The sequence below is a fragment of the Felis catus genome, chromosome A3 (assembly GCF_018350175.1).
Source record: "Felis catus isolate Fca126 chromosome A3, F.catus_Fca126_mat1.0, whole genome shotgun sequence".
In the NCBI taxonomy this organism is placed as follows: Eukaryota; Metazoa; Chordata; class Mammalia; order Carnivora; family Felidae; genus Felis; species Felis catus.
The window spans coordinates 5,013,936-5,039,935 of NC_058370.1; the positions used below are offsets into that span (position 1 = coordinate 5,013,936).

At 43.3% G+C, this 26,000-nt stretch overlaps 1 protein-coding gene across 11 annotated transcripts in view; it reads left to right on the top strand.

Moving 5' to 3' along the window:
- LOC101092674 (putative serine/threonine-protein phosphatase 4 regulatory subunit 1-like) overlaps window positions 1–26,000 on the top strand; it is an 82,951-nt gene that overhangs the window by 8,992 nt on the left and 47,959 nt on the right. For 8 of the 11 annotated variants that reach the window (XM_023251071.2, XM_045053448.1, XM_023251073.2 and 5 more), the window contains exon 3: window positions 18,884–19,016. The exons of the other annotated variants lie outside the window; for them this stretch is intronic. In XM_023251071.2, coding sequence (XP_023106839.2) covers window positions 18,884–19,016 — 133 coding nt within the window. The remainder of the gene's footprint in view (window positions 1–18,883; window positions 19,017–26,000) is intronic. 11 annotated transcript variants of the gene reach the window in all.

Below are 26,000 nucleotides of genomic sequence, written 5' to 3' on the forward strand. Positions count from 1 at the left end.
AACATTATGCATTGGTCGGATCTGCTCATACAAGAGCTAATAAATCAGCGTGGGTCTTGTTAGAGAATGGCATTTATATAGAGAAAGTTTGCTCTGCAACTTGCTGTTGAAATTTAGTTAAGTCAACAAGGACCTGCAGTGTTTGGGGGTCAGTTTCCCCCTAAAAGCCAGTGAAGAATCAAGAGTGTTCTTTCGCTTTTAGATGGGCCAGGTTTGTCTAGTCTAGCTATTAGAAATAGTCCCAATAGAGGAATCGGCATTGATGAATGAAGCCGCTTTAAATAACACATTAATGGATGGTTTACTGTGGTTCCTCCCAAAATTGTTTAAGGCCTTACAAAGACTTAGTAATTGTTCATCGAAGAGTGGCTAATGAGACGCTCTATAAAATTATCAATTATGTAAGTTCTACATTACTGCATTCTTTTTTTTTTAAGTACAAATTTTGCAAATAAGGCTAAAGTCCTTCACCATCAACCAATATTCTAACATTCTGAGATGGACATAGAGTGGGCCACATCTATCGTGTTCTCCCCACCGATGTCCCCTAGTGCTGTGTCAGAGACAGAATATTGGATTGTATGGATAATTGGGCTGGCCCAGGGTGGCATAGCTCACATAGACTTATAGTGACAGGTTGGCATGTTGAATGGGGAATCGTAAATATTGGGAATGCCTGGGGAACGGGTTCTTAATAAAAATGCTTGCCAGGGTAGACGTGCTATAACGTTCTGCCTCCGTCTCTACCTCTGTTCACGTCTGGGCCGATAAAGGGATCTCATTGGGTATGTTTTATTGTGTTTATTTTTTCTCACCTTTCCACTTAAACCCAATTCTAGCATGTCTGTTCAGTCAGGGCCTGGTGGCTTCCTATGACATCTCTGGCTTCCCCAAACTGGTCAAAGGCAGCAGGCACTCAGAGTACTTTCCTCTGTTACGCTCTTCCCTTCATCTGGAATGTTCTTTTTCCCAGATCTCTCTCTCTTCCCTTATGGTGAATTCCTACTTGCCCTTCAAGGCCCAGCTCGAATGGCACCCTGTCGTAGGGAAGCATCTGCCATCTCACCTTCCGCTTCCAGGCAGAGCTGGCTTCTCTCCTGGCTTGTTTCCATCGGTATCCTATGGCTCTTGCCACCAGAGTGGGTTATTATGGGTGCGATGCTCTTTGTTCCCTTGGGAGCTTTTCGGGCCCTGGGACCATGTCTTTCTCATCTCTGAATCACCAGTACCCAGTTGAATATTGAATTATGGTTTACCGTTGTCACCTGAAGCTAACCGCCGTGGGGGGAGGAAAACATGTTTGAGGTGGGTTCGCTATTAACATGCTTTCGGTTTTGGTACTAGATCATTTCATCTTCTTCTTAGTGCCAGATAGCCAGTGACATTTCTTTTCTTTCTTTCTATTCGATTATGCGTTCTGTGCTTTGAACCTGTAAAAGCACGTTCACCTAACGTTATACTTAAAACGTTCATTTGTGCTTAGCCTTTCTCAAGACAGATCGGCGTCTTGTGAAGAACGTTGACACACGGGCAAGTGTTCAAGGATCCATTGTGTTTCCACTAGAGCGTGCTCATCTCATTTATTCCATGCCCCAGACTGTTTTAAATGATGAATATACTGGCTGTGTTCATTATTTTTGGTAGATGACCCTTGAGTTAGCATAAAAGAGGATGAATCCTTTTTTCCTCAGAGTTGTAGGTTCCAGAAATCTGTTTTTCTGGTGGAACTTTAAATCAAGGAAGAGATTTGTTTTTTCTTTCTTCGATTTCACTACCTAGCATCCGGTTAAAGGATTAGGGATTACGTTATTCTTTGCAAATTGATCGGAACCTCATCGAAGAGAAGCCCATCTCGCCTCGGGTTGTGTGGGCTCAGGGCTACTGCTTCAGAACCACTCTGGTTTGGGTTGGATGGTGGAGGTGAGCTGCATATCTTTTAGCTAGTTAGCTGGGTTTTAAAACCGGGACTGTCCCTGCGGAGGACAGGTAGCAGCCACAGCCGCTGACCCGATGGCTGCTGGGATGTTGGCCATACAGTTCAGGGAAGCATGGCGGCACATGGGTGTGCAGGGCGGGTTAGGGTGCTGAGCATTTCATACAGCCCACCCCACGTATCAAACTACAATCATTCCAAGCCCTTGGAATAGTGGTCTTTGTTAGCTTTAAATTATCAGTCGTTTTTGGTAGAGGGTCAGTGATGAACTTGCAGGTAGACTTGGTGCCTGGCAGAAACCCGGAGAGTGAGCAGGGGTGGGGCAGAGAGGGAGGGAGACAGGGAATTCCAGGCAGGTTCCACACTGTCAGCATGGAGCCCTGTGGACGGCTCGAACTCACAACAGTGAGATCATGACCTGAGCCAAAAGCGAGAGTAGGACACTTAACTGACTGACCGCACCCCCCCAGGCGCCCCTGTACCTCATATTTCTAACTTGAAAGCTTGAGATTCCTGGTGTTTGTGGGTGACCTAGACTTGCTGGGTCCGAGAGTCATTGACTACTCAGGATATCACCACTTAGACCTCAGCTCTTGGATTCCTGTGAACAGTTCACCAGACAGTAGGCCCTCTTAGCAGGGCTAGAGATGTAAGCTCTAGAAAATTCTTCGTGAGAGCAGGAGTCATTTTATGAGCTACGGACCTGTCAGGAGGCACAGCAAGCTGGCTTGGCAGATCTTTACCATTCGTTCATTCATTCATTCATTCAGCAACTTAAAAAAATTTTTTTTAATATTTATTTATTTTTGAGAGAGAGAGCGTGAGCAGGGGAGGGACAGAGAGAGGGAGACACAGAATCCGAAGCAGGCTCCAGGCTCCGAGCCGTCAGCACAGAGCCCGACGCGGGGCTTGAACTCACGAGCTGTGAGATCACGACCTGAGCCGAAGTCGGACACTCAACTGACGGGGCCACCCTGGGGCCCCTCATTCAGCAACTTTGACTGAGTGCCTGCTGTGTACCAGGCATATCAGTGAATCAAAGATTTTCCAGGGGTGTGGGGAGAGGAGTGGACCAGCTGATAAACAGTAGACCTAGGACGTAAACATTTTGTGTGTTATAAGGTGATGATTTCTCTGGAAAAATAGGTTGGTAGATCATGGTAAGGTGGGGAATACGTGGGAGGCTTGCAATTTCAAAATAAAGGTCAGGGAGGACCTCACTGAGTGGATGAAGGGGCAGATTTTGAAGAGAAAAAGAAGGGGCGCCTGGGTGGCTCAGTTGCTTAGACGTCTGACTCTTGATCTTGGCTCAGGGCATGATCTCACAGTTGGTGAGTTCAAGCCCCACGTGGGCTCTGCACTGAGAAGGCGGAGCCTCCTAGGGATTCTCTCTCTCTCCCTCTCCCTCTCTCTCTGCCCCTCCCCCACTCTTGCTTGCTCTGTCTCTGTCTCTCAAAAATAAATAAATAAACATTTAAAAAAAGTGTTTAAAAAAAAAAAGAGAGGAGGTTATCAGAAAGGACATCTCCGGCCAGGCGGCCAGGCGGAGGGAACCACCCTGCAGTGCAATGGCCCTTAGCCAGAGTAGGGCCTGGAGTGTTTGGGAAGTAGCTGGGAGCCACGTGGCTGGAGGAGGGGACGGTGAAGGGGAGAAGGAGTGGGAGTGCTCAGAGGGGCAAAGGTGGATCTTTCCTACTGACCCCAGACCCTGCCCTTCGTGGGACCAACCTCTCACCAGGGGCTGTTCAGGTAAGGACACCTGATCCTCTCTTTGACAGTGGTTCTCAAATGGGGGCTTGTGGCAGCGATTAGAGATGTTTATGATTGTCACAACGTGGGGAGAAGGTGCTCCTGGCATCTAGCGAGTTGAGGCCAGGAATGTTGCAGGGCATCCTGCAGTGCACGCCCCCCCCACCCCCCCCCCCCCCCCCCAGAGAGTGAGCGGGTCAGTAGTGCTGAGTGGAGAAATCCTAGGCTAGTGTTATATAGTTTATCAGCTGTTGATTGATTCAGTCTGTCTTGGAAAACTTAATAAAACAAAGAAACACATCAAAACACCACGGAAAGAGGTGATTAATCACAGCCCCTGGTCAGGTGCCTTCACAAGTGACATCGAAGATAATGCTGGCCATTTTCATTCGCTTTGGGGAAAGGGGATCCAAACCTTGCTTGCATGGACATTTTGGTAAATTCTGGTGCTTTCATGAGATAGGTAAAGAAAAAAATCTAATCTGTCATTTATAGGTAAATAGTAATAATCTCACTGATAATCTCATTAATTCAGACTCCAGTAGGATTTTCTAATTTTGAAAAGGGTCAAGGATGTTGATCCACAGGAGGGAAAATGTTTACCTAAAAAATTTTCTTTCGGTACTTGGAATAAAAGGCATTATTATTTGCACATGAATGTGACGTTATCAATGGGAATATTTTCCTTGGATTACACTAATCCAGTATTTTTCAGAAGTCAGTCTTTTTTTTTTTTAATGATTATTTGTTTTGAGAGAGAGAGTGGGAGCGAGTGGGGGAGGGGCAGAGAGAGAGGGAGAGAAGGAATCCCAAGCAGGCTCTGTACCGTCAGCGCAGAGCCTGACTCGGAGACTGCTCCCAAGAGCCAGGAGATCATGACCTGAGCCGAAATCAGAGTCAGATGCTCAACCAACTGAGCCACCCAGGAGCCCCCAGAAGTCAGTCGTTTCTGTACTGCTTATTTTTGCTTTCTCTCTATGCCATTTGTATTTTTCTTTATATCAAATGGCTTATTTTTAAACAAATTTGGAAAACTTGTAGCAGTTGCTCAACATGAAACTTAACCAAAATATCATAAGATAAAAATAAAATGACGTTAAATTCTAGACAGTTGCCTGCACAAGACTCGGAGCGCAAGACCTGTGCTGTATTAAAAAGGAAGGTTCACCAGTTTTAGGGAAGAGTTCAAGGCGTCCGAGCACCAAAAGGAGACTTTGTTGATTTAATTAGAGAATTGATTGGGAATAACTTTCCCACTGTGTGAGTTAGTGACGCTCCATGTACCTTCCCGGTGCCGCACTGGGGGACGCAATGTCCCAAGCTGCCCCTACTCTGTGGCCAGGTGGCCGGCTGGCTTGGGTCAGAGCTGCAGTCGGAGAGTGTGGGACCAACTCGAGGCGCACTGGAGTCCGGTTCTCTGGCTCGGACTGGCTGCCAGCAGCATATTAATGCAGGGCTCCCCAGACCAGCGACTCTCAGATCACTGGGGTCTTTGTTCTGTAGAAGATGGAATCTGTGCCCCTGGTTCTTAAAAATCCCTGTAACTCAGATCTCTTACTATTTCAGATGTGCTTGACACATCTTGACTCCCTCTGCCCTTCCTTACATATTTCCTGTGAATCCCCACTACTTCCTTCTACTATACCCATTGTTAGGATGATTGGATATTTTTGATTAACTCACGTACTTTCTATTGAATGTTCGAGTGCCTTCACCTTATTTTAGCAATTGTACGGTGGTTTGTGACCTGCTTTCTCTCCTTTTGAGCCTAAGATCTCTCACTTTTGCAAGCAGAAGCGAATTCATGTCCTGGTTGCTTTGTAACTCGGGTTGTGGGGGTGGCTCGCTGCCACGTCTCACGTTTGTCGTGTGGAAACTAGATTTTCTCCGCTTTCTCAGGGGCTGCTGGACTCCTGAATTGAATCCCGGCAATCAAAGTCTCGGGAGACTGACTTCTACAGAAGCCAGTATTTATTAAGTGTCTGCCGTGTGCCAGGCATTATATGACACGGTCCAGGGTTTTAAAGGGTCCCCAAGTCCCAACTGGGGAGCCAGAAACCGTCTACTTAGAGTTCATAATGCAGCACCTTTATGTAAAATGGTGAAACCTGACCACTGTATGCTTCCATTCACTCCCCTCCTACTTCACGTTATAGTTTTTATTATATAGTGTATCTGCAGATGTTATAAATTCCACAAAAACAAGAGTATCGTTTTTGCTTTGTATTGCTCTAGATTATCGTACATATTTTCGAAGAAATTAAGAAGACATCTAGTTTTCAAAAAAAACTTACCAACATATTTACCATTTCCAACGTTCTGGATTCCTTTTGAAGATAAAGTTTCCAAATGATACCATGTCTCTTCAGTCTGCAGAACACTTCCTTTACCATTTCTTATGGTCTGTGTTGGCTGGCTCTGTTTAAAAGGGTGTGTTAAAAACAATTTTCCCCCCTTTTGTTGTCGTCTGACAGTGGCCCTACCTCATCATCATTCCCGAAGGGTGTGTCACCAGATATCTCGTTCTGGGTTGAGAGGTTTTCCTGTGAGTCCTTCACAGATGTGATCTGAACGTCCTCCTGCCCCCACTGCTTCTCGCAGGCGCCAGAGAGCATTCCAGCCCTCCTTCTTTGTGCGGACATAGTGTTCGCTCTTCTCTGCTGTTTTCAAGGTCAGCAGCAGTCTGACTAGGACGTGTCTAGGTGTGGTTTCTGTGTATTTATCTTCTTGGGGTTTGCTGAGATCCTTGATTCTGTACAGTTACTTCTTTCACCAAATTTGGGGGATTTGCCATTATTTTATCATTCCGTTAAGTCCACTCAGTGAATTTCTCAATTTCAGACAGTACTTCAACTTGAGAATTTTTATTTAATATCTTTTAATAGTCACCACGTCTTTGCTGAGATTCAGGATCTTTGTAGTCATCACAGGTGTATTTCTTTTATAGCCATAAGCACTTTATAATAGTTACTTTAAAATCTCCTCATGTATTTCCAGGGATACCTGGGTGGCTCAGTCAGTTAAGCGTCCCAACTCTTGGTTTTGGCTGAAGTCACGATCTCATGGTTTGTGGGTTTGAGCCCTGCGTGAGGCTCTGTGCTACAGCACGGAGCCTGCTTGGTTCTCTGCCCTTCCCCTGCTCTCTCTCTCCCCTCTCAAAATAAATAAATAAACTTAAAAAAAAGTATTTAATAAAGTAAAATAAAATCCTTGTCTATTTCCAACATCTGGGTCCCTTCAGAGTCACTCTGTGATTTTTTTTCTCTTTTAAAAAGGCTAGCTCATGTTTTTCTGTTTCTTTGTTTATTGAGTAATTTTGGATTGTAACCTGGATATTGTGAATATTACATGCTATACGGTCTCTGGATTCTGTTATATGCCTCCAAAGAGTGTAGATTTCTTTGTTTTGTTTCAGGAGGTACCTAACACGAATGAGGTCCCACTGTTAACGGTCTCTCCTGTGGCGGGTAGTATCCCAGATCTCAGTTCAGTTCTCTTAGCTTTAGCTGTGCTGTAGAATTTGCCACAAACATGCATGGTCTAGGGGTCAAGATAGAGTTCAGGCCAAGTTTAATACAGAGGCTTCCCCCTCTGATGTTTTCCTTTCTGAGAATTCCCCCCACTTCCTGCCGCACTTTCTAGTGGCTATGGTTGCCCTGAAGCCTGGAGATAGAAACATAAGCAATATTGGTAATATGATGCGCTCAGTGATTTAATAATAATAATAGCAGCTGATCTTTTCAAAGCGCTTATGTGTTTCAGGTTCTAACTGTATCTGACTGTCTAATGTCATTTAATCTCCACTACAGCAGTCATCTGAGGCAGGCATCCATTTTAGGGTAAGGAAACAGAATCAAAGAGGGGAGCTTTCTATCCCGAGTTACATACCTTCTAAGAGGCAGCGTGGATTTCATAACCAGGTATTTTAACTCAAGGACTCACACTCTTATTGATTAGTAATAGGCCTGTAACATCTTTTCAGTGAGAGATCTGGGGTTTAATTTTTAATCTTTCTTTTTTTTTTTTTTGATGCTTTTCTTTGCCATGGGTGTTCTACAGTATGCATCTACATACGGATTTGTGGGTTTTTGCTCGTTTGTTTTTGAGAGAGCGAGTGAGAGATTGTGAGCAGGGGAGGGGAAGAGGGAGAAGGAGAGAGAGAATCTCAAGCAGGCTCCATGCTCAGTGCTGATGTGGGGCTTGATCTCATGACCATGAGATCATGACCTGAGCCCAAATTAAGAGTTAGATGCTCAACCAACTGAGCCACCCAGGTGCCCCAGTATGGATCTGTTATTAATCATTCAGTTCAGGATTTGTACTTCTTCAAATTGAATCTTCATTTTTTTTCCATTCTGGAAAATTGTTTGCTATTATCATCTCTTTGAATATTGCCTCTTCCTATTTTCATTAATCCCTCTTTCTGGAATTCTTATTGGACTTATCTTAGATGTTAGCTTTCCATTCTTCATGTGCCTTGATTGCCATCCCAGATTTTCCAATTCCCTTTTTCTCTGTGCAGTGTTCTGGGTGATTTGTCAGATCAATCTTCCAGCTCACTAACTCTCTCTTGAGCTGTGTCTAAACTGCTATTTAAGCCAGCTGTTGAATTTTTAATTAAATTGTCTCTATTTTTCATTTCTACATGGTTCTTTTTCAAATGTGCCTTTTCTTCCCACCCTTGTGCATCTTTTTTTTTTTCATTATGATGTGTATATTTTAAATCCTATAGTCTATTGTACATTTTTCTAATATTTCGAATCTTGGGGGTGCAGATTCCCATTTGTTGTATCTGCTAAGTCTTTGTCTTGAAGACTTGTAGCCATATACAGTTTGAAATTTTTTTCTCGCCTATTTATCTTCAGCAGGGATTGTTTTGTGAAATTGCGTGCTTATTGGATTGTGAACGGCTCTTTAGAGCAGCATCTTGTTCGCTTTTGCCGGGATGCCTAGAACTGGAGTTCTCTGGACAGCGATCCTCTCGTAGCTCAGGGCAGGGCTCCTTCCCTCTGCAGGGGTGTGAGTTGACTCTGCGCTCATAGGCCACGTAAGCCTGTGGTTTGATTTCTCACGAGTGACTACGCCTCTCTCCACTCCCACCCTAACCGTAGTCCCTTTCCTCAACTGTCTTATATGGGGGCTTGGTTCGCATTCACTACCCATATCTTTTATCCCCATGTGGGCTTCAGAAGTCTTAGTGCCTGGGGCCCCTGGGGGTCTCAGTCGGTTGAGCCTCCGACTTTGGCTCAGGTCATGATCTCACGGTTCGTGGGTTTGAGCCCCACGTTGGGTTCTGCGCTGACAGCTCAGAGCCTGGACCCTGCTTCAGATTCTGTCTCCCTCTCTCTGCCCCTCCCCCATTCATGCTCCGTCTCTGTCTCAAAAATAAATAAACATTAAAAAAATAATAATAATAATAATAAAAAAGTCTTAGTGCCTAAGACCTGTGTCTAGGTCTTAAATGTTGATCCTGGGGTGTCAACTTAGGCTAACTGCTCTCACTTTTCTATCTTCCTTTCTAGCGTTGAGGATGTCCTTTCTGCCTTCTTTCCTGCCTTCCTGCATTTTAAAATATCTACATTTCTGTATTTTCTACTTTTTATTTTTATTTTTTTGTGGTAGGAAGGGGTTCCTTTCTCTTCAGCCCACCGTAAGTTGTCGGAAATCCCAGTAACGGGGGTTTGAATGGAGTTGTCAGAGCCTCTGCTCTTATGGTAATCTGTGCTGGGTTAAGTTGGTAATAATGGGGATGGAGAAAGGGGACGGGGGTCAGAATAGAAATCAAAATGTCTGGGGGCGCTTGGGTGGCTCCGTCGGTTAAGTGTCTGACTTCAGCTGCCGTCATGGTCTCCCAGTTTGTGGGTTTGAGCCCTGTGTCGGGCTGTCTGCTGCGTGAGTAGCCCACTTTGGATCCTCTGTCTTCCTCTCTGTGCGCCTCCCCTGTGTTTTCTCTCTCTTTCTCTCAAAAATAAGTAAACATTTAAAAAAAAAAAAAGGAAATCAAAATATCAGTTTATTACTTGCTAGAGGGAGGTGAATATTTGCCCAGAAGGCTAAGGTATTGTGGTGGATAGATCAGTACCTCCCCACTGGACAGTCTAGAATAGGAACTGGACAGTGCTTTTTTTCTTTCTTTTTTTTCCCACACCATTCAGGGGCAGATAGCACCCTACTGACAAATATGAACACCCTGGCAATTTCGAGATGCGTTTCTGCATGCCTTTATTTTTTTATTATTTAAAAAAAAAATTTTTTTTTAACATTTATTCATTTTTGAGACAGAGAGAGACAGAGCATGAACGGGGGAAGGTCAGAGAGAGAGGGAGACACAGGATCCGAAACAGGCTCCAGGCTCTGAGCTGTCAGCACAAAGCCCGACGCGGGGCTCGAACTCACAGACCGCGAGATCATGACCTGAGGCGAAGTCGGACGTCCAACCGCCTGAGCCACCCAGGCGCCTCCCTGCATGCCTTTAATATGAATTGAAGTTTTACCTGAAGACCACACAGCTCCCTGTGGTCTCATAAGTACTGTGCATTCTCTGGATTTGAATCGGAGTTCTCAAGGAGATTAAGATCTCAAGCTCAGTTCATAAATATAGAATCAGAGCAAAGGAAGTTAGATACTCTTAAGAATTCTTTTAATCACTGTGCTGCCAGCAACCTGCCAGGTAGTTTCATGCTCGCCTTCGTAAGGTGGGCTTGGGAAGAGTAGAAGAATGGCCAGTCTCTGCTCCCCTTCCCTCCCTTCCTCCCTCTCTCCTTCCCTTTCTTCCTTCCTCCCTTTTCTCTTTTGCTTTTTTCCACCTTTACTGAAGTATAATTTATATATAATAATATTCACTGAAGGTTAATTTGTTAAAATGAATCTTACCAAGTATGTACTGTTGTGTGACCACAACCACAACCAGGAAATAAAACATTTCCTGCACCTGCCGGAAGTCATGTCATGGCCACTCGCCGTCACACCTTTCCCCACCCCTGACCCCAGACGACCACTGATCTGCTATATAATACTATGGTTTTGTCCTTCCTAGAATTTCATATTAGCGGGATCCTGCAAAATGAAGTTGTATGTGTCTGGCTTCTTTCGGTTGATATGATGCTCTTGAGATGCGTCTATATTGTTGCATGTAAGCGGCTCATTCCTTTTTGTTATTGAGAAGTATTCCTTTGTATGGGTATACTACAATTTGTTTATCCACTTTGTGGATAGATATTTTGGTTATTTCCAGTCTTGGGCTGTTTTGAATAAAGCTGCTGTGAACGCACAAATACAAGTCTTAGTATAAATATACATGTGTTTTCATTTCTCCTCTGCAGGCACTGGGGAGTGGGATTGTGGTTAAGTGTATATTTCTTTTTTGAAGCAACTGCCAAACCATTTTAGTAGCTGTACCATTTTGCATTTTCACCAGCAATGAATGAGATCCACTTGCTGCTTGCAACACGTTTAATACAGTTTAAAAAATTTTCTTAGCCTTCCTAGTGGGTGGGTAGTATTTCACTGTGCTTTTAATTGACATTTCCATGATTACTAATGATGACTAGTGATGTTGAACACCTTTTCCCATGCTTAGCTATCATTTGGGTATCTTCTGTGGTGACATGTCTGTTCAGTTTTTGGTTCCCCCCGCCCCCATTTTAAAGATTGAGCTCCAAGTGTTCTTTATGTCTTCCGGATACAGATTCTTTATCAGATGTGTGTTTTACACGTATTTTCTTCCCAGTCTGTGGCTCAGTATTCCATTTTCTTTCCTTTTTTTTTTTTTTAATGTTTTTATTTATTTTTGAGACAGAGAGAGACAGAACATGAGCAGGGGAGGGGCAGAGAGAGAGGGAGACACAGAATCCGAAGCAGGCTCTAGGGCCTGAGCCATCAGCACAGAGCCCGATGCGGGGGCTCGAACTCACGAACTGTGAGATCATGACCTGAGCCGAAGTCAGATGCCCAACAGACTGAGCCACCCAGGCGCCCCTCTTTTTTTTTTTTTTTTTTAAGGTACTATTTTTAAGTAATCTTTACACCCAGAGTGGCTCTTGAGCCCACAACCCTGAGCTCAAAAGCCACATGTTCCACCAATTGAGCCAGCCAGGGGTTCCAACTGGTGTTCCATTTTGTTACCAATGTCGTTTGAAGAGCAAAAGTTCTCCATTTGATCAAGTTGAATTCATCAGTATCTTTTTTCATGGCACATGCTTTTTGCACCACTCTAGGAAATGTTTGCCTGACTAAAGAGCACAAAGATTTTTCTGTGTCTTCTTCTAGAAGTTTTATCATTTTATGTTTTTTACGTCCATGATCTATTTTGAGTTAATTATTTTTTGTGGTGTAAGAACAAAGGACATTTTCCCTCACGTGTTTATTCAGTTATTCTAGCTCTGTTTGCTGAATTAAATTACCTCGACACCTTTGTGAAAAATGCATTGGACTTAGATTTGCAGATCTGTTTGTAGGTTCTCTCTTATGTTCTGTTAACCTGTATGTTACCCTGGAGCCAATATCACAGTATCATGATACTAAATCTTGAGGTTTGGAATTGTGAGTTAAAAAATGTTTTAAATTATTTTTGAGAGAGAGAGAGAGAGAGAGAGACAGCGTGAGAGGGGAAGGGGCAGAGAGAGAGAGAGGGAGACACAGAATCCGAGGCAGGCTCCAGGCTCTGAGCTCTCAGCATGACCTCAGCCGAAGTTGGACGCTCAACTGACTGAGCCACTCAGGCGCCCGGTGTTTTCTTTTCTTTTTCAAAATTGCTTTGACTATTCTCAGTCCTTTGCATTTCCGTATAAATTTAGAATCAGCTTATTGATTTCTGCAAATTGATTGGGATAACATTGAATTTATAGGTCAATTTGGCAAGATTGACATCTTAACAATATTGAATCCATAAAATGGATTCAGTCCAATACAGATCCATGAAAATGGTATAACTATTTTTAAAAAAAACGAGTTTTGAGAGCTATTTTAGGGTCACAGCAAAATTGAAGGAAGATACAGAGATTTTCCTTACACCCCTGCCCCCATACATGCGCAGCCTCCTGCAGTCTTGCAAAACTCACCTATTAGTTCTGGTGGTTTCTTTGTAATCTCATTAGACTCTTCTGCTTGGACACTCATGCTTGTGAACAAAGACAGTTTTACTTTTCCTTTCACTTTCCAATCTGTATGTTCTATTTGATTTTCTTGCCTTATTGCTATTTCACTTCTACATATGCTATGAACTCAGTAATATGTTGTTATTATTTTTGTTTTAAGGCGTTTTTAAGAGACTTTATAGAATGAGAAGACAGTGGTTGTTTGTATTGACCCACACATACACATCCTCGAGCCTCTTCTATTTGAGTAGCTTCGGATTTCCATCTTGGTATCATTTTCTTCTGTTTGAAGAACTGCCTTTCACATTTCTCATAGCACATGTGTGCTGGTGATGACTTTGTTCCACTTTTGTTTGTTTGAAAAAGTCTGTTTCCCCTTAAAATTTGAAAAAGATTTCTTCAAGAGTTCTGACTAGTGTTTTTTCTTTCAGCCTTCTAAAGACACCTTTCATCTTCTGTTTCCTTAATGATATTTGACATGAAGTCTATAATCTCTTTCCTTTTTAACATGTTTTTAGTTTTGAGAGAGAACAGGGGAGGGGCAGAGAGAAAGGGAAACAGAAGTGGGTTCCATGCTGACAGCAGTGAGCCCCATGCGTAAACCCATGAACTGTGAGATCATGACCTGAGCCAAAATTGGATGCTCAATCGACTGAGCCACCCAGGTGCCCTTATAATCTCTTTTTTAATGTAATCTGTATTTTTTTTTTCTGACTGCTTTTTTAGATTTTTTTCTTGATCACTAAGTTGTAGCAATTGATTATGTTGTGTCTCAGTGTGTGATATTTCATTATGTGTAATTTTGGGGGGTTCAGTTTTTTGAATCTTTAAGCTTACAGTTTTTATCAAATTTAAAAATTTTCAGCCATTCTTCTAAAATTTTTAATGTTTTCTCCATCTCTTTTTTTTTTTTTCCTCTCTTTTTCTGGGACTTCAGTTATACATATGTTATGGTGCTTGATAATGTCACCTAGTAACTGATGCTTTGTGTGTTTTTTTTTTTTTTCTATTTTTTTCTTTTTGTGCTGCAGTTTGGATAGTTTCTTTTGTTTTAATTTTTTTTTTCTGATGTTTATTTTTGAGAGAGAGAGACAGAGTGTGAGTAGGGGAGGGGCAGAGAGAGAGGGAAACATGGAGTCTGGAGCAGGCTCCAGGCTCTGAGCTGTCAACGCAGAGCCTGACCTGGGGCTTGAACTCACGAACTGTGAGATCATGACCTGAGCTGAAGCTGGACGCTTAACCAACTGAGCCACCCAGGCGCCCCAGTTTGGATAGTTTCTATTGCTGTATCTTCAAGTTCTCTGAATTTTTTTTTTGGTTTTTTTTTTAGTTCTCTAATCTGTTCATTTCTTTCAGTTTATGTTTTAATTCATTTATTGTGTTTTTCATCTCTTGAATTTACACTGGGGTCTTTTTTTAATTTCTGTTTTTCTCATCAACATTTCTTTCATGGAATACATGGCACATTCTTTTTTTTTTTATGTTTATTTATTTTGGGAGAGAAAAAGAGAGAGAGAATGTGTGAGTGGGGGAGGGGCAAAGAGAGACAATCCCAAGCAGGCTCTGCACCGATAGCACAGAGCCTGATGCGGGGGCTCATTCCAGGAACCGTGAGATCATGGCCTGAGCTGAAATCAAGAGTCGGATGCTCAATCAGCTGAACCACCCTGGAGCCCCCATGGCACATTCTTTTAATTGCTGTTTAAAGATAATTTTCTATTCTATCATCTCTGACATTTTGGGGGGATTTTTTTCTTCATTATTCCTGATCATGGTCATATTATTTGACTTCTTTTCATGTGTGGTAATATTTGACCGGATGCCAGACGTTAGGAATTTGGGGTTGTTAGCTGTTAGATTTCACAGTACAAATTGTATGAATCCAGTAATGCTGGATTTTGTTATGGTGTGCAGTGAACTTTCCTGGATTGTGCTTGATTCTGTTGAGGCTTGATGTAAGTTCTATTGGGGTGGGTCTAGAGCAGGCGTTAGTCTAGAGCAATTTAGCCCTACTGCTAAGACAATGCTGTGTTACAGGTCTTTCTCCTCTGGCTGGTGGGAACAGACTGCTATTCCCCACACGTCAGTGCCGGGAAGGACCCGCTGGCTCCTTTCTTATGTTTCCTCTCGAGTCTCGGTAGTTCTCTATCACGTGTGCGTGGCTCAGTACACAGTGGAAGCTTCCAGAGGCTACTGGGCTGGCCGCTGCCACTCCCTCCTTTGCAAACTCCATCCTCTTTGGCCTCCTCACATTTCCTTCTCCACAGCTGGGACTCTGGGCGATGGGAGGCTGCTGTCTCAGGGGTTCCTTATTTGCGTCCCTTGTCTGAGGGCCCCGGTCCTGCGCTACCGGTTGTCTAGTGCCTGAAGACTGGTTTCATGGACTGTTTTCTAGCTTTCTAGATGTGTAAAACGTGAGGCTTTTCTACCGTCTTGGCCGGAAACGGAAGTCTTTGACTTTCCTTCAGTTACCTCGGAGACCATAACCCTTCCCTCCGGCCCTGGTGTTCTTTGATTCCTTTAGCCTCACCTGAGTAGACTTTCTGCTCATCTCCTGAAAGAGCACTGGTCTGGAACACAGAACATTTAGGCTCTAGGAATCCTAGCTCTGCCGCTGGCTTTGGGGGTGCGCCTCTTTAGTGGTCTATAAAATGAGGGAGTTTATCGAGGCATGCTGTAAGGTTCCGTCTTCTTTACGAGTCTGTATGAGAACACCCATTTGTTTCAGCATTTGTTTTTCTTTATTTAAGTTTCTTTTGGTGGTATCATTCCTCATTTCGCTACTTTTCATTGAGCACCTAGTACTTGTCAGGTACTATACTGGGCACTGGGGTCACAGCGCCTCCACGGAGCTCGGAGACGAACCTAAGACAGTCACAAAGCCCGATGCTGCCACTTTCATGGGGAGTGTTAGGACAGGCGAGTCCCCAGCTCCGTGAGAGGCTATATGCAGAGGCGGGCCCTTCTCTCGCGTCCCCGAGGGGGACCTCAGCTGGGGTGGGGCTAGGGGGTAAAAAGTGACAGCGTCCCAGGCAGTGGAAACAACATGTAGAAAATCACTGAGGTGAAGGACTTTGGTGCATTTGAAGAACTAAGGGAAGGTCACCGTGCCTGAAGCCCAGACAGGGACGTGGGAGGAATTTCTTCGAAAATTAAAATGTAGGTTTCCTCTCTGGCAGTACAGGATAGTGCTGTGTCTGGAGTCTGACTGTGTTTTGTGTGTGTGTGTGTGTGTGTGTGTGTGTGTGTGTGTGTGTGTTTAATTTTAGAGAGAGCACATGAGTGTGATTGGGGGAGGGGCAGAGAGAAAGAGGGAGAATGAGAAAGAATCCCAAGCAGTGCGGAGCCTGACGGGCCTCAATCCCATGACCCTGGGATCATGACCTGAGCTGAAATCAAGAATGGGACACTGGAGGGGCACCTGGGTGGCTCAGTCGGTTGAGCTCCCGACTTCGGCTCAGGTCACGCTCTCACAGTTTGTGGGTTTGAGCCCCGCGTCGGGCTCTGTGCTGACAGCTCGGAGCCTGGAGCCTGTGTCTCCCTCTCTCTCTGCCCCTCTCCTCCCCCGCTCATGCTCTGTCTCTCTGTCTCAAAAAGAAATAAATGTTAAAAAAATTTTTAAAACCGGGACGCTGGACTCACTGAGCCCCCCAGGCGCCCCGTAGAGTCCGACTGTTTGGTTCTCATTCTGACTCTGCTCCTCTCTGGCTGTGTGGCCTTTCCAGCTGTCTCGGATCCTCTCAACCTCAGCTCCCTTAACAGAAACATGGGGATAGTGTGGTTGTCAGGATTTGATGAACCACCGCTATCTGTGGAGCTCTTAGCACAGTTCCTGGCCTATAGGAAGATCAGTGAAGATTAGTTATCACCCCGTAGTTTATGGTTTATGGCTTTTATTTCCATGTATATAGTTAGTATAATGTTATATAGTTAATATAATAGAATCATTAATATTCCCTGATAACAGTTATTCTTTGTGGAACTAATTGCTAAGTTCTTTAAGTTCGCGGATAGAGTTTTTTTGAAGAGTGCCTCTTAACCCACCAAGTACATAGGTGGGCCTCAGGGGATCTTTTGAAACCCTTGATTCTTTAGGAAAAGTTCTGAGTATGTATGTCTGTGGGCGTCATCCAGTTCCAAAGCTCTCTGTGACCCCAAACATTTAGACACCTCAGCTTTATTTATTTTTTTTAATGTTTATTTTTGAGAGACAGAGGCAGAGCGCGAGCGGGGAAGGGGCAGAGAGAGGGAGAGAAAGAATCCGAAGCAGGCTCTGGGCTCTGAGCCCGACGCGGGGCTTGAACTCATGAACTGCAAGATCGTGACCTGAGCTGAAGTCAGACGCTCAACCGACTGAGCCACCCAGGCGCCCCAAGACACGTCAGCTTTTTAAATTCATGTTTTTTAAAGTCCCCTGCAGGCTAGGTTCACGCTGCTTTGTAAATGTCTGTGGGCTGGAGGCTGTGTGTTCCTCATGGGCCCTGAAACGCACTGAAAATAGCTCCTACAAAGTGACTGTGGTCGGGGGTGAGGTGGGGGCTTGGCTGTGACTCAGTGGGGACCCATTCCTCCCTGGCAGGGATCCTGCAAGAAATGATGTATATGAGTGCGTCACACGTAGTTTTTCTACAGACGTATACTTCTTTATTAAAATTCTCTGGGTAACTGTTACACAATGTAAATTTTTAATAAGCTCTAATTACTAGCCTGAAAGAATGTGTGGAGGGAAAATGTGGTTAGTGTTTCAAAGTAAACACCTAGGCGCAAACGTGTCATTTCTCATTTTAAACCCTCATCAGTTACTGCCTAAATCAGCCTGTTTTCCTCTCTGCCAGGTAGGAAGCCTCTGCTTTTTTGCGTGAGTAGCGTTTCCTGTTCAGCTATTTCCGTGCAGGGGACAGTAGGGAAGCGTTTATGCCCCTGATGCGTGGTGGGGAAAGGGTGGTGGCCACCATCGAGGTTGGCCAGACCGTGAGGGGCCAGATCTGCGGGGCTTGACGTGCCCAGTCTCCCTTGTTTTAGCATCCTGAGAGCGCATTTTTACATCCTCCCTAACATAAGAGCACGGAGGTGGAGACAGGTTAAATCACTTAACGTGGGCACGCGGCTAGTGAGTTGCGGTCGGGGGATTCATTTCATTTCAGGGACGTTCGGTTCCAGTGCCCATGAGCTCGGCCGCGCCTCCCCACTGCACTGGAGGGAGGGTTGCCTGCCGTCCGCTGGGGAGGCGGGGAAGGGCTGGCTTAATGGGGAAGAGCCGGTGTGGCGGCGGGCTCGTGTTTGGCCAGGGTGAGTTGGAGGAAGCCGTTAGACATCCACGTGGAGGGCTCCGCTTGGGTGTCGCCACGTGGTTTGATGGGAATCAGTGTCACGGAGTGTGTGAAGCCGTGCGACAAGTATGTTAAGGGCAAGACAAGACACGGGGCGGACTTTCTTTCCGATTCTTGGTTACGAGGTCAAACTCACCTGTTTTCCTTTCTTTCTTTTTTTTTTTTAATATTTTTTTAATGTTTATTTATTTTTAAGAGAGAGAGAGACACACACACAGAGCGCGAGCAGGGGAGGGCCAGAGAGAGGGAGACACAGAATCCGAAGCAGGCTCCAGGCTCCCAGGTATCAGCACAGAGCCCGACGCGAAGTTCGAACTCACAAACCGCGAGATCATGACCCGAGCCGAAGTCGGCCCCTTAACCGACTGAGCCACCCAGGCGCGCCTACCCCCCCCCCCCCCCAATATGTTTTTCTTTTGACCGTTTGACACTTGTTTGCATAGCACTCCATGGACATTTCTGCCAGGGCTCGGCCAGCTGCTTCGTTCCCTCGCTTCTGAGTTCCCCGGTAGAGGAGAGGTTCCCATCGTGTTGATGAGAGGTGACTCACAAGTCAGGTCGACAGCACTGAAAGAAAGGCACTTAGCTTTTCTTTATGACTCTGGTCCGGTCACCCTTCTCTTGCGTTATAACCTACCCACTTCATTTTAGAGGAGTCGGTCAAGTTCTCAAGACTCCCACGGGAAAGGGTGTGAAGGTAGAAGGTTTGCTGCAAGGACCTGCTTTTGCTCAGGTGTGACCTGATGAGTGTGGCTTTGTCCCCTCTTCCCCTTTAGATGGATTTGAAGACTACGGCCCGGATCGTGACAGCATGAGGCTAACGGCCTTTCTGGACGTTCCAGGCCAGGGTAACCTGCCTCCCCTCGCTCGCCTGGAAAAGTATGCTTTCAGTGAGAACGTCTTCAACCGGTGAGCTCGCCAGTCCTTCCCACGCTCGCAGCCCTCTGTTGGGTCTGGTTTGGGCTGACAACAGTGGCCGTTTCTCTGTGACAGCTCTGAGGACTCTCGTGGATGAGGTGGAACGCGGGCTGTTCCCAGGGTGCCGGGATCCTGTCTGAATGGCGCCATTTGATTAGATTTTTCTGTTACTCTTGTGACCGTTTTGCTGATCACCTGGTACAAGCCAGGAATAAAATGGTGACGCAATTTAATGGTGTTTAGATAGGACTGCTGACCAGTTTTCTTTCCACCTGTGCAATTCGCAGAAAAGTAAAATGCGTCCCCATAATTGAGGAGCATCCGTTGGGAGCATGGCTCTCTTGTTTTGATTTTTGACCGGAACTTTCCTGCAGATTGTCCCAATGTGATGTCACTCCTTGGGGTGCTGGCGGGACTCTTCTCCAGCCTCAGACCACGCCTCTTTGACAGATGACCTTGACTGTTATTTCCTAAAGAAGTAAGAAACTAAGGCACCTCTTTTCACCTTACAATCTGCCCAAACCTGAGTCTGAGGGCATTCTTCCCTCCTGTCTTGGGGGCGAGTGGGCGGGAGGAGGCATCTCTCTTCTTGTCTCCCTTCCTCCATCACATACATCTGCTGTCTTCAGCATCCTCCTCCTCGCCTGTGACACACACCCTTTCCTTCCACTCACAAGCCGTTGTGTGTTTCTCATTCCGAACAGTCCTCTGGACTCGTCTACCTGTGGCCTTGCCTCATACCTGTCTTTAAGTACACCGTTCTGGGAAGGCTGGATGATACCGTTGAGTCTCTTTACCTTCCGTTGCCTCTTTAAAAAAATTACAGTCTGTGCCTCTCTGTCTATTAAATCGTGGAAGGTTCACAGCAATTGCTGCTGAGTGAGTCCGATTATTATCCCAATTTTACAGATAGAGAAATGATAGTACTCTGAATGATGTCTTTTGATGAGCGCTGCTTAATTTAAATGTAGTTCACGATTTTGAAACTTTTTCTTTTATGCTCGGGGCTTTCTTGTCACGTATAAGAAACGTTCTCCTCCCCCAAGGCCATCAAGATATTTCCTTATATTGTCTTCTTGATGTTTTATTGTTTTACCTTTCACGTTTGGAACTGCAGTCCACCTGGAATTGCTTTCTTTGTATATGATGTGAGGTAGGCGTCAAGTTTCATTTCCTTCCATATGGTATCCAATTGACCCAGTGCCGTTTATTGAAAATACTGCCTTTTATCTATGCTTTGCTTTGCCACCTTTGTCTTAAATCAAGTGTTCATGTCTGGACTTTCTAGTCTGCTCCCTTTGGTCTATTTGTCTGTCATTGCGCTGGGACCCCACTGTCTTCATTTCTGCAATTTTTATCATCACAATCTTGGTATAAAGTAAAGAAAGTCCTCCCACTTTGTTCTTAAAATGGTCTTGGCTGTTCTGGACTTTTTGCATTTCCAAATGCATTTTGGCACCAGTTCATCAATTTCTAGAAAAAAACCCGCTGGGATTTTCATTGGAATTGCGTTGCATCTATAAAGCAATTTGTAAAGAACTGACACCTTTGCACTATATTTAGTTTTCTGATCCTTCCATTTTTTTGAAGATTTTCTTAAATTTCTGTGTGTACATACACATAAATAACTAAAACTATGATACATGGTTTTCCGTTGTTGTAGAGAGCTGTATCGTTTCCATTTAGTTTTAGGTATTTGATCTTTTATGTGAATGTAAATTGTATCATTTCTTTTTTTTTATTTAAAAAAAAAAAATTTTTTTTTTCAACATTTATTTATCTTTGGGACAGAGAGAGACAGAGCATGAACAGGGGAGGGGCAGAGAGAGAGGGAGACACAGAATCGGAAACAGGCTCCAGGCCATCAGCCCAGAGCCCGACGCGGGGCTCGAACTCACAGACCGCGAGATCGTGACCTGGCTGAAGTCGACGCTTAACCGACTGCGCCACCCAGGCGCCCCTAAATTGTATCATTTCTTAAAATTTTTATATTCTAATGGTTGTTGATAATATGAAAATGGAATTCATTTTTATACTTTGATTTTGTCTCCATTGATTATGCTACGTTTACTTGTTAATTTTAATAACTTCCCTGGGGGTTCTTTGGGTTTTCTACATACTACAATGATGTTGTCTGTGAAAAATGATAGTTTTATTTCTTCCTTTCCTATCTTGTTTTATATTTTTAGTAGCTACATTTTATCAGCTTAAGAAAATGTGTATTTCTGGGGCGCCTAGGTGGCTCGGTCAGTTAAGCATCTGACTTCGGCTCAGGTCATGATCTCACAGTTCGTGAGTTCGAGCCCCACGTCGGGCTCTGTGCTGACAGCTCAGAGCCTGGAGCCTGCTTCGGATGCTGTGTCTCCCTGTCTCTCTGCCCCTTTCCCGCTCGCACCCTGTCTCTCTCTCTCGCTCTCTCAAAAATAAATAAACGTTAAAAGAAAAAAAGAAAACGTGTATTTCTTATTTGCTAAGAGATTATGTTTCAACTTTTTTCTTAAATGAAAACCAATTTTTTAAGTTTTATAAGAATCTCTGCACTTAACGTGGGGCTCGAACTCACAACCCTGAGATGAAGAGTCTCATGCTCTACTGACCGAGCCCATCAGGTGCTCCTGTTTTTAAACTTCTAAAAATAATTTCAGGGGCACCTTGGTGGCTCAGTCGGTTAAGCGTCCGACTTCAGCCCAGGTCATGATCTCACGGTTTGTGGGTTCAAGACCCATCATGGGCTCTGTGCTGACAGCTCAGAGCCTGGAACCTGCTTCGGATTCTGTGTCTCCTTCTCTCTCTGCCCTTCCCCTCATCACGCTCACTCTCTCTCTCAAAAATAAATATTAAAAAGATGTTAAAAAATATAAAAATAAAAATAATTTCAGACTTACAGAAAAGTTTTAAGAGTAATATAAAGAATTCCTGTCTTTTACTCAGATTCATCAAGTTTGTTTTAACATTCAGTCTGTATTTTCACGGTTTTTCAAAGCCATTTGAGAGTAAATGTGCCCATCATGTTGCTTTCTCTTTAATGACTTCCGTGTGCTTTTTTTCTAACAAGGACATTCACTGTTCACGTATATAATCACAGAATAGTGATCCAACTCAGGAAATTCAACTTTGATACAATACTGTTACCTAATATCTAGATTTTAATCAAATTTTCTAGTGGTCCTAAGAGTGTCCTTTAAATCAGGGTTTTTGTCTGTTTGGTTGGTTTTCAGGTCTAGAATCCAACCCAGCATCGTGTATTGTATTTGATTGTCATGTTTCTTCAGGCTCATTCAATCTCTAACAGTTTCTCAGCCTTTCTTCGCCTCTCGTGATACTCTTGACAGTTTTGAAGAGTACAGGTGATTTATTATATAGAATAAACTTACTAAGAGTTTTTTAAAAAATCCTCAATGAGGTCTGCATTTTATATAATGCTTCTTTTATATCTGTTGAGATGCCTTTTCTCCTTTAATCTTTTTCCAACTTTCTTGAAAACTTCTTTTGTTATGAAATATAGCACTTGCAGATAATTGGATAAAACGTGTATGAAAAACCCAAGGAGTGTTTATGAAGTAAATGCCCATGTGGCCATGACTGAGGTCATCCCAGATGCGTGTCCTCCCTACCCTCCTGACCACCACTCCCTCTCTGCCATGCGGTGGCCACCTTCCGATGTTTATGTTCATTACATCCTTCATTTTGTTTCCGGTCTTAGCACCTAAGTATCTGCTTCCAAATAGAACAAGTTAATTTTGTTGTTTTTGAACTTGAGATGTGGGAAATCATATAGGATATGCCACTTTGTGGTTTTGCATGTCGTTTTGAGTTTGTTGATTTTATAACAGGGTGCTGTTTGAATATACCGTAGTGACATCTTATCCATCCACTGTTAGAGTACTTCAAGTTTTCTTACTTTTTATTTTAGAGAGAGAGACAGAGACAGAGCACAAATGGAGGGGAGGGGGGAGGGAGGGAGACAATCCAAAGCAGGCTCTAGGTTCTGAGCTGTCAGCACAGAGCCCGACGCGGGGCTCGAACCCACGAACCGCGGGATCATGACCTGAGCCGAAGTCGGACGCTCAACCGACTCAGCCACCCAGGTGCTCCAGGTTTTCTCACTCTTATGAACAATTTTGCCGTAAACAATCTAATATATGTAGACGGGTGCAAATTAGCACACATCTCTGTGAGACGTACAGCCCGGCAAGAACTCCTAAGTGATGAGACATGCTTGTCTTCTGCTTTAGGAGATAGTGCCAGTTTTCCAAAGTGGTTGCATCAGTGTGTATTCCCACCTTTGCCCCACATTCTATCTGCCAGTAAGTATTGTCAGATTTTAAGATATTAGCCAGTCTGGTAGTGTGCTTGTTGATATGACAGTATTGCTTTGTGATTTTAATTTACATCTTATTTATTTATGAGTCCGAACACCTTTTAATATGTGTGTTGGACATCTGTATTTCTTTTTTGTGAAGTGCCTGCTGAAATCTTTCTTTGGTGAGGAAGATAGATTATCTCTCTTTTTATTACTATTATTATTATTATTATTTTTAATTTTAATTTATTTTTTAAATTTACATCCAAGTTAGTTAGCATGTAGTACAACAATGATTTCAGTAGATTCTTTAGTGCCCCTTCCCCATTTAGCCCATCCCCCCCTCCCACAACCCCTCCAGCAACCCTCAGTTTGTTCTCCATAAGTCCTCATATGAGTGAAGTGCTAGGATATTTGTCTTTCTCTGACTGACTAATTTTGCTTAGCATAATACCCTCCAGTTCCATCTGCGTAGTTGCGAATGGCAAGATTTCATTCTTTCTGATTGCCGAGTAATACTCCATTGTATATATACCACATCTTCTCTCTCCATTCATCCATCAGTGGACATTTGGGCTCTTTCCATACTTTGGGTATTGTTGGTAGTGCTGCTGTAAACATGGGGTGCATGTGTCCCTTCGAAACAGCACCCCTGTATCCCTTGGATAAATACCTAGTAGTGCAATTGCTGGGTCGTAGGGTAGTTCTATTTTTAATTTTTTGAGGAACCTCCATACTGTTTTCCAGAGTGGCCGCGCCTGTTTGCATTCCCAATCTCTCTTTTTATTATTGACTTGTAGGACCTCTTTATATATTCTGGATTTCAAACCTTGGTCAGTTATGTACAGCAAACATCTTTCCTCATCTTGTGGCTTGTGTTTCGGCTGTCTTTATGGTGTTTTTTTGGTGACCAGAAGCTATTCATTTTGATGTAAATTTATCAACATTTCCTTTTAGCCTTAGTGCATTTTGAAGCTTCCTTAAAATGTCTTCCTTTACCCCAAGATCATAACAGAATGTTTTATATTGCTTTAAAGATTTTTTTTTTCTTTCACATTTGGGTCTGCAATCCGTCTGAAAGTAATTTTTGTTCCTTGTATGAACAAGGGGTCCAGTTTCATTTTCCTAATTATGACAATACCACTTTGCAAAAATAGGTTTGTCCCCATTGCGCTGGGGTGCCACCTCCGTTATAATCCAGTCTGTGATTGGGCTGTCTCTTCTTCCAGCAGTCTCCCCCTCAGCCAGTACCACACTGTCTTGATTACTGTAGATTAGTAGTGGGTCTTGATACTTGATTGAGCAAGACTTGCCACTTTGTTTTTCTTCTCTGACATGATTTGGTCCTTCGCATTTTCATATAAATTTCAAAATCAGCTCATCAGATTCTAATAAAACAAAACACTTCTTGGGATTTTGCTTGAGTTTGCATTGAATGGATATATCAGTTTGGGGAGTATTGTCCTCTTTACAATATTTAGACTTCCAATCCATAAACATGGTATATCTTTCTCGTTATGTAGGTTTTCTTGAATGTCCCGGTAAAAATCTGGTCATTTTCTCTGTGGAAGTTTTTTTTTTTTTTTTTTTTTTTTTTTTTTTTGCTGGTGTATTTTCAAAGAAATTCAAGACATTTCATTTTATCCAGTTAAAGACTTAAATCTAACTGCAGTATCATTATCACACTCAACCCAATTAACAAGAATGCCTTCAGCCTACCAATCTATGTTAAATTTTCCCTGTCTCAGAAATGCCTTTTTATGGTTGATTTGTTTGAATCATGATCCAAATAAGGTCCACACATTTCATTAGGTAGATGTGTCTCTTAAGTCTTTTTTGGTTTGCAGTTTTTTTTTTTCCTTTTGATCTTGAATCCCTTTTAATCTCTAATTGATTCTCCCTCTCATCTTTTCCCTACATCATCTATTTGTTGAAGGGGTCATTAGTCTTGTAGAATTTCCACATTCTGGGTTTGGTGGTCATTATTCTCATGGTGTAATTTAACATATTCCTTTGTTCTTTGTGTTTTCTGTGAACCAAAAATTACACTTGGAGACTTGATTAGATTTTGCTTCTTTTTTTTTTTTTTTTTAAACAATACTTCTTGTGTTGTTTTGTATATTTCTCATTACAAAACATCCTGAAACAATGTCCGGGTGTTCCACTTTTGGAGATGGTCACGTCGAGCAGTGGGTGCAGGTGTTGGATTGTTTCATTATAAAATTCCTCACCAGCCTTTCTTCTCATGACTTTAGTGGTCACAAATAATCATTGCTTAGATCTATTATCTCATTCTGTGTTAGAAAATGGTAATTTTCTTTTTATTGTCTGTGAAATCTGTAGTATGGCCCCATTTTCTATTCTGTTATTTGTTATTATTGCCTTTTCTTTCTTTTCCCCCTGGATAATTCTTACCAGGGGATTATCAAGTATATTAGTTATGTTGAAGAATCAAGTTTTGGCTTTGATATTCCCTATTGTGTGTTTATTTTCTAGTTCAATAATTTCTCCTCGAATTCATATTATTTTCTTTTTTGAGGGGAGTTTTGTTGCTGTTCTTTTTCTTGTGAGGTATGTTTAGCTATTTTTTTGGCCTTTTTTTTTGAGTTTATTTACTTATTTTGAGGTAGGGGAAGGAGCAAAGAAGGAGGGAGGGAGAGAGGATCCTAAGC